General features: G+C 37.4%; 1 protein-coding gene across 7 annotated transcripts in view; it reads left to right on the top strand.

The window, feature by feature from the left end:
- The window catches only part of sky (GTPase-activating protein skywalker), a 45,286-nt gene extending 41,599 nt beyond the window's left edge, over positions 1-3,687 (top strand). For 6 of the 7 annotated variants that reach the window (XM_086982002.1, XM_086982004.1, XM_022793256.2 and 3 more), the window contains 2 exons: positions 371-584; positions 775-3,687. In XM_086982002.1, the coding sequence (XP_086838128.1) occupies positions 371-584; positions 775-966 (406 nt within the window). In that variant the 3' untranslated portion in view covers positions 967-3,687. The remainder of the gene's footprint in view (positions 1-370; positions 585-774) is intronic. The other variant, XM_086982006.1, reaches the window with a different exon arrangement.
- The last annotated feature ends 9,744 nt before the right edge of the window (positions 3,688-13,431 follow it).

Genomic DNA, 13,431 nt, shown 5'->3' with positions numbered 1-13,431 from the left:
AGACAGTGAAAGTTTTTCCGGCCTTTCTATTTCATAACTATGGGTAAATTGTAGAAAAACCTCACAATGTTTCAAAAAGAAAGTGTTCCGACGGATAGGCTGAATAATTTAAATGTTTTTAATTACGCTCTTTTTCTATTTAAACGGATAGCGCAACGAATCCAAATTTCTTCATAGGGAAGACCAATACTTATATTATTAAGCAATTTTTTAATGATCAAATTATAGATCGATCGTTAACCTACGCTGGTTACTGTTTCTTTATGCTTTATTGCAAACGCAAATTATACAAAACGCTCATAGCTTACCCAGTCGAGAGACCTGTCAGTCTGTTTACAAATAATATTGTTGCCCTTTGTACTTTTCATAGAAATTTTCTTCACATGGTGGACGAAGTCGAGCCACTTATTATCCTGATTAAAACGACAGAAGCGGAGATCTTCGGAGCATTTTGTTCCAGTGCTTGGGGCGAGCGCAAACATGAGCGAAAATTTTTTGGCACCGGTGAAACATTTGTGTTTACCTTCGAAAAAGGAGATACCATCAAGGTCTTCAAGTGGATTGGGTACGGCGCCTCTTGCAATGTACGTGAAACCTGTTATGTAAAATCAGATATTATTTAGGTTGTCTATAAGACAATTGACTTGCATCAATATATAGGCAAAAAGGTACTTCAAATAAATTTATGTGAAAAATTACAACACCGAACAAATGTGTTACTATGGTGTTGTTTTTTTTACTTGACCTATGGTTTTTTGTTATCTCTTGTTCCAGATGAACTTGTCTGCCGGTCAGCAGTTGTTCCAATGCGCAATGGATGGTCTTGATATAGGCTGTGGAGCTTTGCACATACTACCAGATATGAACACTGGCAGAACGGATAAGTCAGCTACATTCGACAACGAGCCACTTTCTCAAGGGAAGGAGTTCGGCATCTTAACCGTCGAAGCTGTAGCCTTCGAGTGATCTCTTAAACTGATATAATAAAAGAAATATGCAGAAGAACGTATGTTCTGCGTATTCAGCACTATTCCACATTTAATAAACAAATGCTCTATCATCAAAGCTCTAGCGTATCGTAGAGATTTGATAATTAGTAAGCGTAACACAAAGGAGTCATAATTAGATATACTGAGCGGGAAAGCAATAGCACAAACAAATTCATATCATGTCGAGCTGTTGAGGTAAAGACGTTCAGTTTAGAAGGCTAGAAACGAAGTCAGGAAGTTGTTTAAGGAAGAATGATGAGCAGTATAGAAGAAAGGTCCGACCCTTCGATGCTTGTAAGGCACGTTCAGTAACTGTAATACCCAGTAATTGAACATGCATTTTCATGCTCCCTTATTAGCGGCAGCGTTGATATATTATGATGATGGTAATGACGAGAAAGAAATGTTTTCGCAAGTCCTGAAAATAACAACCTAACCAAGTGCTTTAGACACCGATGTCGCTCTTGATTCCTATTCTGTGGAATCGTTGATGACCATGTTTTCTTTGAGGAGGAAACCTTGCTCTCCCAACCATTTATAGGCAAGGCGGTTCCCACCATATGTGATGTCGATTTTACGAATGAGATTCATTTGATTTTTTTACATATAATTTCAGCGCCATAAATATATACGTAATGTAGTCCGCATTGTTATTACGGTTTGTCGTGTGTGGTTTGTTGTGGCGACCTAGAATATTATATGGATGCGTGCCAGGGAACGAAATATATAGAAATTTAAATAGATTATAGAGGGTAACTCCATATTGAACTTAAAAGAGCAAAAGATCTGAAAATATCCGTTATTGCCAGTAAGTTCAGTAACAGGCCTTATTCACGTACCCATTTCTGAACTGGCGATGCAGAAACTACTCCACAACTTCGTGGGCATTTCGAAACGACACTACTTTTTCAGCGTTTGAATCTGTGATGATGGGTGGTCATTTTCTTTAAAGCCTTGCCTCTATTGTCACTTACTGAACAATAACTTTATAATTATTATCATTATATTACTTTTGCATAATGATAGCAAACGAAATATGTGACTGCTTGCAAAAGCTAACAGCGTGTGAATATGTATGGGTACCCATTTCCGCACCCTGGATATAGACGTACGTTAGCAGTATACCTTGTACAGATAAATGTTTTAACATTTCATTTAGTTTACACCGTTAGCACGAAAGACGTATTCTAACTTCGAGGCTATTAACCATGGCTAGTTTGTCAAGCTGCCATAGCTTCAACTACAATTAGCTGGCTTTTTGACATACAGGTGACAAAATTGGTGACGCGTTCAAGATTTTCAAACGACAGCTTCACGGCATAATATTATAATTACGCGAAGGTCGTCACTCGTCTATCAGACGACACAGTCCGTTCTGTTGAGTTCACTCATCCACCAAATGATGCTTAGAAATAAACTCGACTTACGTCTCTTAGTTTTCTATAGCTACACATGCACCGTTTGATTGTGCAGGTTTATGACGACAATTAACTATCTCATACAAGATTTAGTTCTATATAACGGTGTACTTACATAGTTTTCGACCGAAGATAATTTTAAGTTACCTCCTCCAAACCGGCTGTTGTTTTTGACCTATACAACTCCATTGTAAAATGTCAACATTTGACTTGACCTTCGATATTTATCTTGTTACGTTGGTGAGAACGACGTTTTTTTTACATGTAAGAAGCTTAGCTTGCCAGCATATTCCAGTTGGCAATATCAACTTCCTAAACGCTAATTAATTCTACTGTAAAACATCAGAGCAATAAGCCTTGACGACTGACATAACTGTCCCTAAGAAGAAGTTACCTAACGGACTGCAAGAGTAGCCCAGCGCCGTAAGTCCTTGGAACCGTCTCTTTTTACCAACTGGTTATTAGTGTGTATTTCGACGCGGTCCTGTCAGATATGAAATTAGGTTAACCTGGTGTAGAACTACATGCGCAGACTCGGCAGTCCGATTCAGTAATAACCAGTGAAAAATAAGCGTAAAGCATGAAAACTATGCTAGCCGAATATTCGGAATACGAATATAATATTATACCAAAATACGCGCGCGATAAATGTGGTTGGAACACTAAACTATCTGGATTGTTTGTTGGACGCTGCTTTTCTATACATTGCGCTAACTATAGCATTGGAATGAAAAAAAAAATGTTGTGTGATAACTGAGTACATTCATAGGATGCCAATTAAGTTAACACTTACAATTATTAAAACTACAATACATCATACATAACTGTATGAGCGTCAGAGCAATGTAGATATCGATAAAATAACCGATATGTACTGGTGGGTTCAGTTAAATGCTGGATTTATTTTGTAGACTGTGACGGAAAGTCATCAATCTTTATTCTGTATCAGGCGTTGTAATACATCGGCATAGTTGATTGCTGCAGGAATACTTAAATATGTAGTGCATGTTTACGTGACGTTACAAATTTAACAAAGAATTGGTTTTGTTTATTTTCAATAGGAAACTGATATTGATGAAGAACCAAGGACGGCTTACACCAATTACTTCCTTCATAGTTTTAAATCTATGACTTCTGTACTAATTCATAAAATTGCAGGTGTAGGTAAAGTTGAAGTTGCTGTTGATTGATGAAGAATGGCTTAGTCATAATACTACTGCGAACGTATGTGGATAACTTAATGTAAACTATTAGAGTAAATTAAAAAAATGAAACCAAAATGCTGTACTCGTTATTGAAGTTTTGCTATTTGAGACAGATAGATATAATATCGAACTACGCTTCGGCCTTAATACATTGTATTGATGTTGAGGGAGCTGATCATACTACGTGGTGGACGACAAAGTTTACTTCTTTGAAGGCAATTTAAAAGACATAACAAACATCACTTGTGTAACTGCGTCGATACTCAAAGAAGAATTCATTGGGGAGGCAACAGTTTCAGCTCTTGAGAAACAACTCGACCCCTTCGTAATGTAGCATAAGTTTATCATATTCAAGACATAGATCTATTTAGTTGCGAGGCAAGCATCGTAGCTAGATAGATCCGTGTCTTGAACAAGACTGAATCCAATGAGACTAAAAATATTGACATAATTTAATGAGCCACTTCGGAAAATAATATTAGTGTCCCACAAGTGATACAACTTTCAGTGACGGTGAGCCCCAAAAATGAAGTGCTACGCTTCACGTTGCTACCCTTTTTTTTACTGAACTTCGATGCATCTAACATTATTACGTGTGTGAGAAACAGTTATTCAGGCTGTAGATTGCTAATAGTTTGGTTTCAGACATCTTGATACTTGCATCTTTGAAAGCAGCATAGCTAGAATAATTGTTGTGCTTTCTTAAATCTGCTGCTTCAGTCTGTGTGTTTTCGTTTCGGCCCTCTTCTGGTGTCTGTCTATCCCAGTTGCTCATTTACCAATCAGGAACTCTAAGATTATCTTTGTTTAATAACCACACAGCGCGTACCTCATCTAGGTAATCCTACTGTCGATCATGTTTTCATTTTAGATTCTTCCACGGATTGCCGAACTTGCACATAAAACTAACTCATACTCCAATGGAACTCTGTAAAGCCGTGAGAAATACAATGTCCCAGTGCACGATTATTAATAAACAGTTTGCGTGCAGACTAGGGCGTTCTAAAATTATCCGATTTTTGGAAGATCAGCACCACTGGGCACTTGACATCAATAAATCTGAGTACATCTGTGTCATCGATAATATAATCGAATCTGTCTTTGATCATAAACAGTGAGATACTACAACAGCATATGATGGCACTGGAGATAGCCTTAGGTATGGCACCTGAAATAGATTAGAATTGGATCAGTGTCGCCCTACAGAATGTGACACGCTGTGTACTGGAGTAAACAACTCAGACGATGGAAGGGCCGCGTCGAAAACCCGGCATTGAGCTTTTTTACATCAGCTCTATCTGCTAAGCGTTGCCGACATATGGATCAACAAAGGTCCGTGCAGAAATCCCAAAGTCAAGTCATGAGTCAAAGACGAAAAGTGTGTCTGTAAGTTTTAAAATTTTTAGGTAATTTATACACCTGCTTGAAAGGTTGAAACCTTAACACTAACTCTACCCTTATCTACCAATACTTTCAGCACTTTAGCAATAGGTGTTTCTCCGTGATAGCTTAATGGGTAATGTATTTGCATGCTAATTTTGGCAACACGTTGTGGTCTAGGTTCAAACCCGGGCATAGACAGGCCTCATTCGTGCTGGGAGCAAGCCATTTGATGAAATGCTTAACGGCGGTACCAGACGTAAAACTCTAAACATAAAAGAACAGGTATAAAAAAAGTTTAGTGTCTATATATATCAACAAAAGTGGCACATACATTCTGCTTACCATTACTTGAAATTATCGTCTTAACCGAAGAGGTCATTACTCAGGTTGAGCTTTTTAGTACGCGACGGCTGTGTATGCAGATTTCTTATACAAAATCTGGTTGGTGCAGAAAGTGTACGGTTTCCACTCCTGGTAATGCATTGGCTCAGAACAGGATAAGCCTTTTCTATCCTAAAGCATAAACTGCGTTACCTTAATTCTTCGTAAGGGCGCAATACATAGCGATATACAGTAATTTCTCTGTTGCTCCCTCGTTCAACCAAGTTTGTTATTCTGGTTATGCGACATGACAAAAATGTCCCATAAACATCAAGTCGTTTAAAATTGTTTATCTGAGCGATATGTGTAAGGGATCTATCTTCCTCACTATCTTCTACCTATAGAGTACTGTGAAGTTGAATCTTGGTGGCATACTAAGAAGTGTATGCAACCAATCCTTTCTGTCCAAGCTATGTATGGCTTAAGGGTCCAAAATAAATCCAATTCTCAACTTAGTATTACCTTGCACAATAAGTTTTTTTGAGAAACTATCGAAGCTCATAGCATCGTTCCACTTCCTTCAACGGTCTAAAATGTTATTAGTCTTAAGAGATATTTTGGAGACTGAATATCTCTACTTAAAAACTCTTATACATCGTTGTTGGATTTTTTTTCTAAAAACAGGAGATTGTTTGGTACTGAAAATTAATTCGTCGGAAGTAGTTAAAGCTTTTGAAGCTTTCCTAGAAACCCTTTACTTAGTTTTGCTATCATATTCTCGGGCTTGATTTCTTGCGTCCTGGGTTCACTCAGCTCAAAGATGGAACGACATAGACAAGTAACAGTAAAATGCGTTCTGCACTGATCTCAAGCTTTTGTTTGAAAATCAGCTTTTGTTTGAGGGTGTGGCACCCGCTAAACCGTAGTTGTCTACCGATCTTTCCTATTTATTTACACCAATAAAGCTATATGCATACTACCTAAGTGAAACGTAGCTAATTAACCAAAATGAGGTGCGTGTCTTTAAAATAGCTACAATTGTGTGTCTTAAGAAGAAGCGAGTAACTGTAAACCAATAGTCGTCCTTCAGACGAATCCTTTAGAACTAAATAGTTCATCTGTTTCATGTATTTTCGTTACAAGTATTTTTTTTTTTGTTTAATATCGCTATACTTGCAGAAAATAAAAACTTGCGCACCTTGACACGTCTCGTGAAAAACTTGAAACCAACGTATCCTATTGTATCTAGCTGCTAGTTCAAGAAACTGATTGCCGGCTGCTGTTGGAGAATCCCAGCTATTCCCAATACTTTAAGAACTTTAAATGGTTCAATTTTTTCAAATGCTCTATAAATTATTGAATATTTATTATAAAAATATCTGCCCTTGTCTGTAGCAACGTATTCATTCTTTGCAATTGCGCTGAGGCGATACGCTTGCCCTTGCATAGGCCGTAATTTGTCCAAGATTTGTCGAAGATTTTCTCAGAGTGCATATTCCTGCAATAAGCACTAGTGTGTATTTTATACCAAAGAAGATAGTATGGAATAGGGCTATGATTCTTTAACCTTTTCATTGACTAAGATTAAAATTCTCTGAAATTATGCAAAATTTGTGTTTTACTTGTACATGTCGTGGTAATTTCTTCAGTATCTGAGTTCTTAGAGAGGAAATCGCCTTCCCAAGTGGTAATAATTAGGAGTATTCCTTTTTAAAACACCGAAGTTGCAGCATCTCGTCTGTCGCTAATCCCAATGTATTGTTTGTTCTTAGTATCTTCAATGCTTCTTCTTCTTCCGCCAGTCCGAAACCTACATACTAAACGACAAAATGCCGATCTTTTGTACTCTCTAAAATGTCCCTTCGTAGTTCTTTAATCAACTCCAATAACGAGGTGCAACAAGGCTTGAAATTAATAGTATTTATAGACAGTAAGAGAACAGAGAAGAATCGTAATGATTTCGTTTTGTTTCCTTCCCTGTGATTGCCGATCCTTAGTCCCTACATACATAACCCACATTACAACCTAAGGGCACCAACTCGCACCACATCCGACCTACTCTATTTGCTTGTGTACCTTCCTTTCGGGTTGTAAGCAAAGATCTGAGTCGTCGCTGTCCATTCAATACAATGATTACTCCGCTACAGAATGAATAGCGGAGGCATGACAAACTTGCTTTGGAAGGACGTACGGTGAAAGACAAGCTGTGATACGTCAATTCTATGAAAAATTCTATTAATGTTATAATGTGTAAAGGGCCCTCCTAGTCAATTCCTTATATAACTCTGCGATAAGCAAATAGGATAACATGGCTATAAGCAAACTATTCACTGAAAAGTGGTCGTAACTATAAAGGTGATCAAACTGTGTTAAGCATGCTATGTTTTAAACAGCTGTATAGGTACATTGCTTTAAGACTATGACATTGTGCTGACGAAGTGGTTTTGACTTTTGCGATGTTCGCTAGTCGTTAGTGAGCTAAGGTTGACGCCGCCGTGAATGACTATATCAAAAGCCAGCGGAAAGTACATGAGAAAGTGAGGAAAAAGAATAGCCATAAGGAAGATAATAAATATGGAAAGGAAAGTGGCTTCGATGGCCAAAATGTACTAGAATCGGACGCAGGCTACCGCGGTGAAGGCAGCGGCTTAAAAAAGTTTTGCCTACAGCAAGTAAAATTTTTATTCCTTGTGAGTTATAGTGTCAGTTTGTGATATGTTTTCGCAATCAGGACGATGCATGTCGTTGCAGGTGTCTAATCAGAGAAATTTCTTACTGCGAAGCGTGAGATATGCCAGATTGGGTGACTCGAGAGAACGAAATTAGAAGCAAATAATTTGAAGCGTTTGTAGATTTGTAGAAATTTTACTGATTGCCCTTGTTGCACTTCCAGGGTGTTTGCGGTTCCGTTTCATTAGTTCCCTAACTTTGCGTTGGATGCTGACTCCCGCCATCGCCAGGTAACTTCACCGCACATTAATGTATGCTTGTTCTCAGGATGCTTGTCAAAATAAGCGGACTCAAAAACGCATTTACACCAAGCATTTTTACAATTAAGTTTTATTTTAATTATTCAACCTAATAATTAACATATAATGCATAACAAATATTTAACAAAAAAAATTATGAATGGCCTGTAATATCAGAAATAAAACCTTTCGCACGTTTTAGGATGATCTCCCGCTTCATTCGTATTTGTCCATTAATGTGACGGCCTCAGATTGTCGTATGGCAACAATTTTTCAAGCAGGTCATAATTTGTAACATCAAGAATGGGTGGCGATTGTAACATAAGAACAGAGAGAACTCAGTGTCTTTACGTCTGTTTTTAATCCTGGCCTAAATCATGCGACTTCTGCTACATTATTTTGACCGAGGTGATTAAGTATGGTGTTTTTATATACACCAAACCTGAATGCTAACAGCCATGTACTATGAGATCGATTGGCTTTTACTGCAGGTCTCAACGTTTCGTTAGTCGTCCTTGCCTGTTGTTTACCGCAGCACACATTTTTGGTTTAAACTTTACGCAGATTTTGCGAACAAATGGCTTACGGCGTCTTTAGAAGTAGAACTTTAATTTTTTTTTCAAGATTTATACAATGAGTTATATTTACTACCTCTAGTTCCAACATAGAATTTATATTCGTAAACCTGTCGAATTTTCCAATCTTCTATGGCTTACTGCAACTGAGACTTAGATTAGAAACTACAGATTTCAAGCAGTATAAACGCATTTAGAATAGAAAAAGGTGTTACAAAATGTCGCACCATTACGAGTCATCTGAATATTTGAGATCAATGTTTGTCACGTTTCGTACTAAACGACATGATATAATCATTTTCTTGGATTTTAAATTCCCTTCTCCTGAAAATCTGTGCCTGTGTCTGCTAAGCGAGAAATTCGTGGACTCTTTGTGGATCATCTGACGGCGGAAGTGGCGTAATATGCCCAGAAATATGAACATTTTTTTTTGCAATTTATAGTATTGAACTTTACAGACCGTGCTGGCCTGTTGGAAATTTCTGACAATCACAGTGCACTCTCGGCCATTAGAGCATCGCTTATTCCGTATAGAAAGGTTCCGTACGAACAACAGGTAAAACTCCATTTATTAAACGCGCTCCTCACATCGGATCTTTATGATCAATTAATGTACTGCGAAACTTGAAGTAGGCCAGTACCGGCATGCCAAAAAAATCGATTTCTTCATGCTGACAAATTCTACGGGTTTACATTACCATCAAAAAACAAATGTAATGAGCGGACAATTGAAGTATGTCCACTGGGTTATTAAGCCGGGGTCATTCTTCCATGGATTCCCTCCAATTGATGGAGACCCGAGTTGATACAAGTAAAATAAAAAAAAAAAACCGGAGAGTGTTCAACCCTCTCAAAATGGGGTCCTATTATTTCTTTGAGATTTCTATAAAATGCCTCACTGAATAAAAAATATAAGGGTAGAAAAATGAAAATGCTCTATTTGTTTTTTCTTCTTCCATTTGTGCGTACGTTAAAGCGTCGTCTCAGGCTAAATCTTACGTTTTCTTTTATTATTTCTGCCCATTCGTCTCGAAAATAAATTATGTGAAAAGGTTGTGTCCGTCAGGCATAGATTTCTCCTACGTTTTTACGATGAAAGTCAAATATCTCGAAAAAAAGGATTATGTTTTCAGCACAAAGTTTCTCCAGTTGTTGCAACTTAATATGTATGTATCATTTATGGTGCTATGCGTTACGTTTTAATAGATGCTTTAGTAGACGTTAGAGTCAAAAACGAGGAGTACGTTGTTTGCAAATGAAACTTGCAAGCTCTTTCAACCTTAAGCTCGCTGATTTAAAAAAAAATAGCATTGAAAATGAGTAAAAAACAATTTTTTTCCGGTAATTTGATCTAATTAAATGAAATTACAATAAACCATATTCTATTCGTTGTAAATGATGTTCAGATATTACTGCTCTCCTAGCTTGTAACATTTGTGCTATGTATACTATACGACTGAGATTTCCTTTTAAACATAGTAATTTGTATTTATCACTCGCTTAGGGCAAAATAAAGATTAAAATAGAAAAATCTGACAGTGATCGATGATCTGAGCGTTTTCCTATTTTAAAGTCCACGTTTTTACAAACACTTGTAGAAAAGTAACCAATGTCACTTTGTGAATCTCGTTGAGAAAATTTCTGTGCTTCAGAATAACATGCGAAACACTTCGCGATAACCTGTTGTATGTTATATCTTTCTTCTAGATACTCATATCTCTAAATTTTAAAGACATCCATATTATATCCATTTTTAAAACGGTGTAAAAACCTAGCAGTATAAAATATGTTAGAAAAATGTTTTAAAAAACAAACAGTGTGATCACAAACTTAATTAGCAGCAATACGATACTTAAAGTAACGCAGTAATATCAAAAATAACACCACTAGATCTAAACACGAAAGCCAACAAGGACAATAACGGTCTCAACGCGAACATGTGCACCGCACGCACACTGCACATTGTTTTCATTGAAAAATTATGTACAGCTTACCTTGTCCCAGATGATATTAGAGATATCATACAATCTTCAAGTGGTTTTGATTTTGAACTCCTTAAGATCTCAAAAAGCGTCATAAACGAATAGGAAGTAGCGAAATCGGCCGAAAAGCATCAAAACTATTTGGCTGAGTAAAAATTTCGTGTTGTTTTTTTTAGCTACTTCAATTCCGATTCTCAGACAAGTAGATATTTTTTACCAAGGTAGTGTGTTCCGCTTCCTCCAATTTCAACTTACTTTTCTGGTTGCTGTTGTGTCCCGCAACAGAAAAAGGTTTTGTCCTTCAACGCTATCCATTCGTCAATCTGTGTATGGACTTCGGCAGGCGGCGGCTCTGAATAGTTTGCATTAATGGCTATATTGCATTGACCGAAAAAACTGATAATTAGATGGAGCAATGTGTGTCGTGTACGCCGGGTAAACGGGGTAGAGTCTTCCAGTGGAGGTCCGCTAGCCCTCGTTAGGTTACCAAAACAGAATGCGGTATAACGTTATCATACACCAATATCACCTTGCATCGTCCCTAGTCGGTTCAAGGTTTTTCTGTCAATTTTGTGATTTAGACGAATGAGTTTATCTGCGTACCGGGCTTGGGTAGCTCATATAACGTTTCCTTCTTATTCTCACGATATGCAAAGGTGTAGTTTTTGGCCATGAATATTTTTTCGTGGGGTCGAACTGGATGAGCCTAATCCTTCTGGTTTACATTTGTGGGTGTCACAAAAGATCAATTGTGACAATCTTGTGTAGAAACTATTTTCGTTGCTGTCGTGCAAGCAACGAAAGATATATTGTCAAATGTTTTTTTGTGATTTTTATCTACGCGCACTATAGATCTTCTTCAATGTACATCCTTTAGGAACAGCCGAGGGTAATGTACAACTTCTGAAATTGAAAGGTATTTAACCCAGAGACATCAAGGGACAGTGTCACGATGGAACGTCTCCTTGATTAGAAACAAATTCGAATATTTTCAGAGTGAATTGGTGACTTCCAGCGTTCAATCTAATCATTGTATACCTAATTTGACCACGGTGTCTTAGATGTGTATAGTCGAAGTAATAGACTTCGGTATTACCGTATGAACGTTTACTCCATAGCTAAGTAGAATCCTGTCAACAAAGTGCATACCCATGCGTGTGCTGACAACGCTATGGAAATTGTTGTGTTCTGTAAACATCGCTATTCGCATCCTTCTGCTGAGTAAAGATAGGTGCTATGAAGTTTTTCGCTATTTCTACAGAGCATCTACAATTACTAGCTAGTACGTCTCGTGTTAATGAAAATACTCTGTGATTTTCTGGAACGACGGATGCCGGTCGTAGGGGTGTTTGTCAAACCCTCAGCGCTTTGTTCAGCGCTTCACTAATCTAGCCAACCCTTGACGTTCGCGGATCTTGTGTCATTTTCGGAGGTCCAAGTAATTGTGAGTGATTTGAATTTTCCAGGTATTTACTGGTGTTTTTAAATCTCTTCCGGATTTGATTCGAATACAGTCGAAAAGCCCCCACGTTCCTCACATTTGAAGGTCGCCCATTATTACCACATGATATAGCTCTTCTATTTGATGAACATGTTGAGTGTTTATGAAATAAGGCCATTGTAGTGTCCACAGTTTAAATATGCAGCTCGCTTCCGATATCTCCATTAATGCGCATTTTTCGTTAAATATATAGATGACTATGCTACGTTAAATATATAGATGATTATGTGTGAACTAGACCGTTCGATCTACTCTCGTCCAAGCACTTTACCGTATAAACAAAATCGTAAGGTCGTCATTACGCGTAGACTTTGTCTTGTCTTTCAATCTTCTTAAGTTTTCATTGCATATGACTTCGTAATCCATATCAAGCTTGTTAGTGAATAACTAATTACGTCACTTTTTGCATGTACTTGTTACAGAAGGATTGGAAAAATTGTTTTGTTTCAGTATTTTTAATAGCATCCATTGAAAGCTAGCAAGATGCCTCATGTTGTGTTGACTATGATTAAGCGTCAGGCAAGAGTGTTCTGCTCAAAATTGTTGTTCGTAGTGAAAGCATGAGAATCTGTTCCCGTTGCTTACCGTTGACCTTAAGCTCTATGGCGATCAATACTAAATTAAATTCAGTTATTTGATGGTTGGAGCAAGGTGACGTAAGTATACCATAATCATGATACAATTATTCGCTTGTACCATTAAAGTAATCTCATGACTGTTACATGGTTTTCACATCCTCATTCTTATAATCTAATTATTTCTGCTTTAAAATCGTTCCGCTATCCTGTTGTACTATTATACGACGTCATAAAACACTAAGGTGAAGGTTATATTCGATTTAAACTTGCATTTAATTAAAAACCTAAGAAAATTGATGCATGAAAGTAAGGTAATTATGAATAAATGGGAAAGTTAAGGAGTCGCTTCGCACCCGCGCCTTTCGATAGTACGACTGCCTTTTAAATATTCAACTTTATGGAGTAAAATATCACCGGTTCAATGTCGTTTTCTGCACTATCCGTAGTATCGTTTAAAATCTCTTTAGTTTTCTATATACGTATATATATACTCACAGAACTTGTATATAT

The sequence above is a fragment of the Varroa destructor genome, unplaced genomic scaffold, assembly GCF_002443255.2.
Source record: "Varroa destructor unplaced genomic scaffold, Vdes_3.0 BEIS01000002.1, whole genome shotgun sequence".
NCBI classification, from domain to species: Eukaryota; Metazoa; Arthropoda; class Arachnida; order Mesostigmata; family Varroidae; genus Varroa; species Varroa destructor.
The sequence above is the reverse complement of the archived record's forward strand: the minus strand, read 5'-3'. Positions and strand labels throughout refer to the sequence as shown.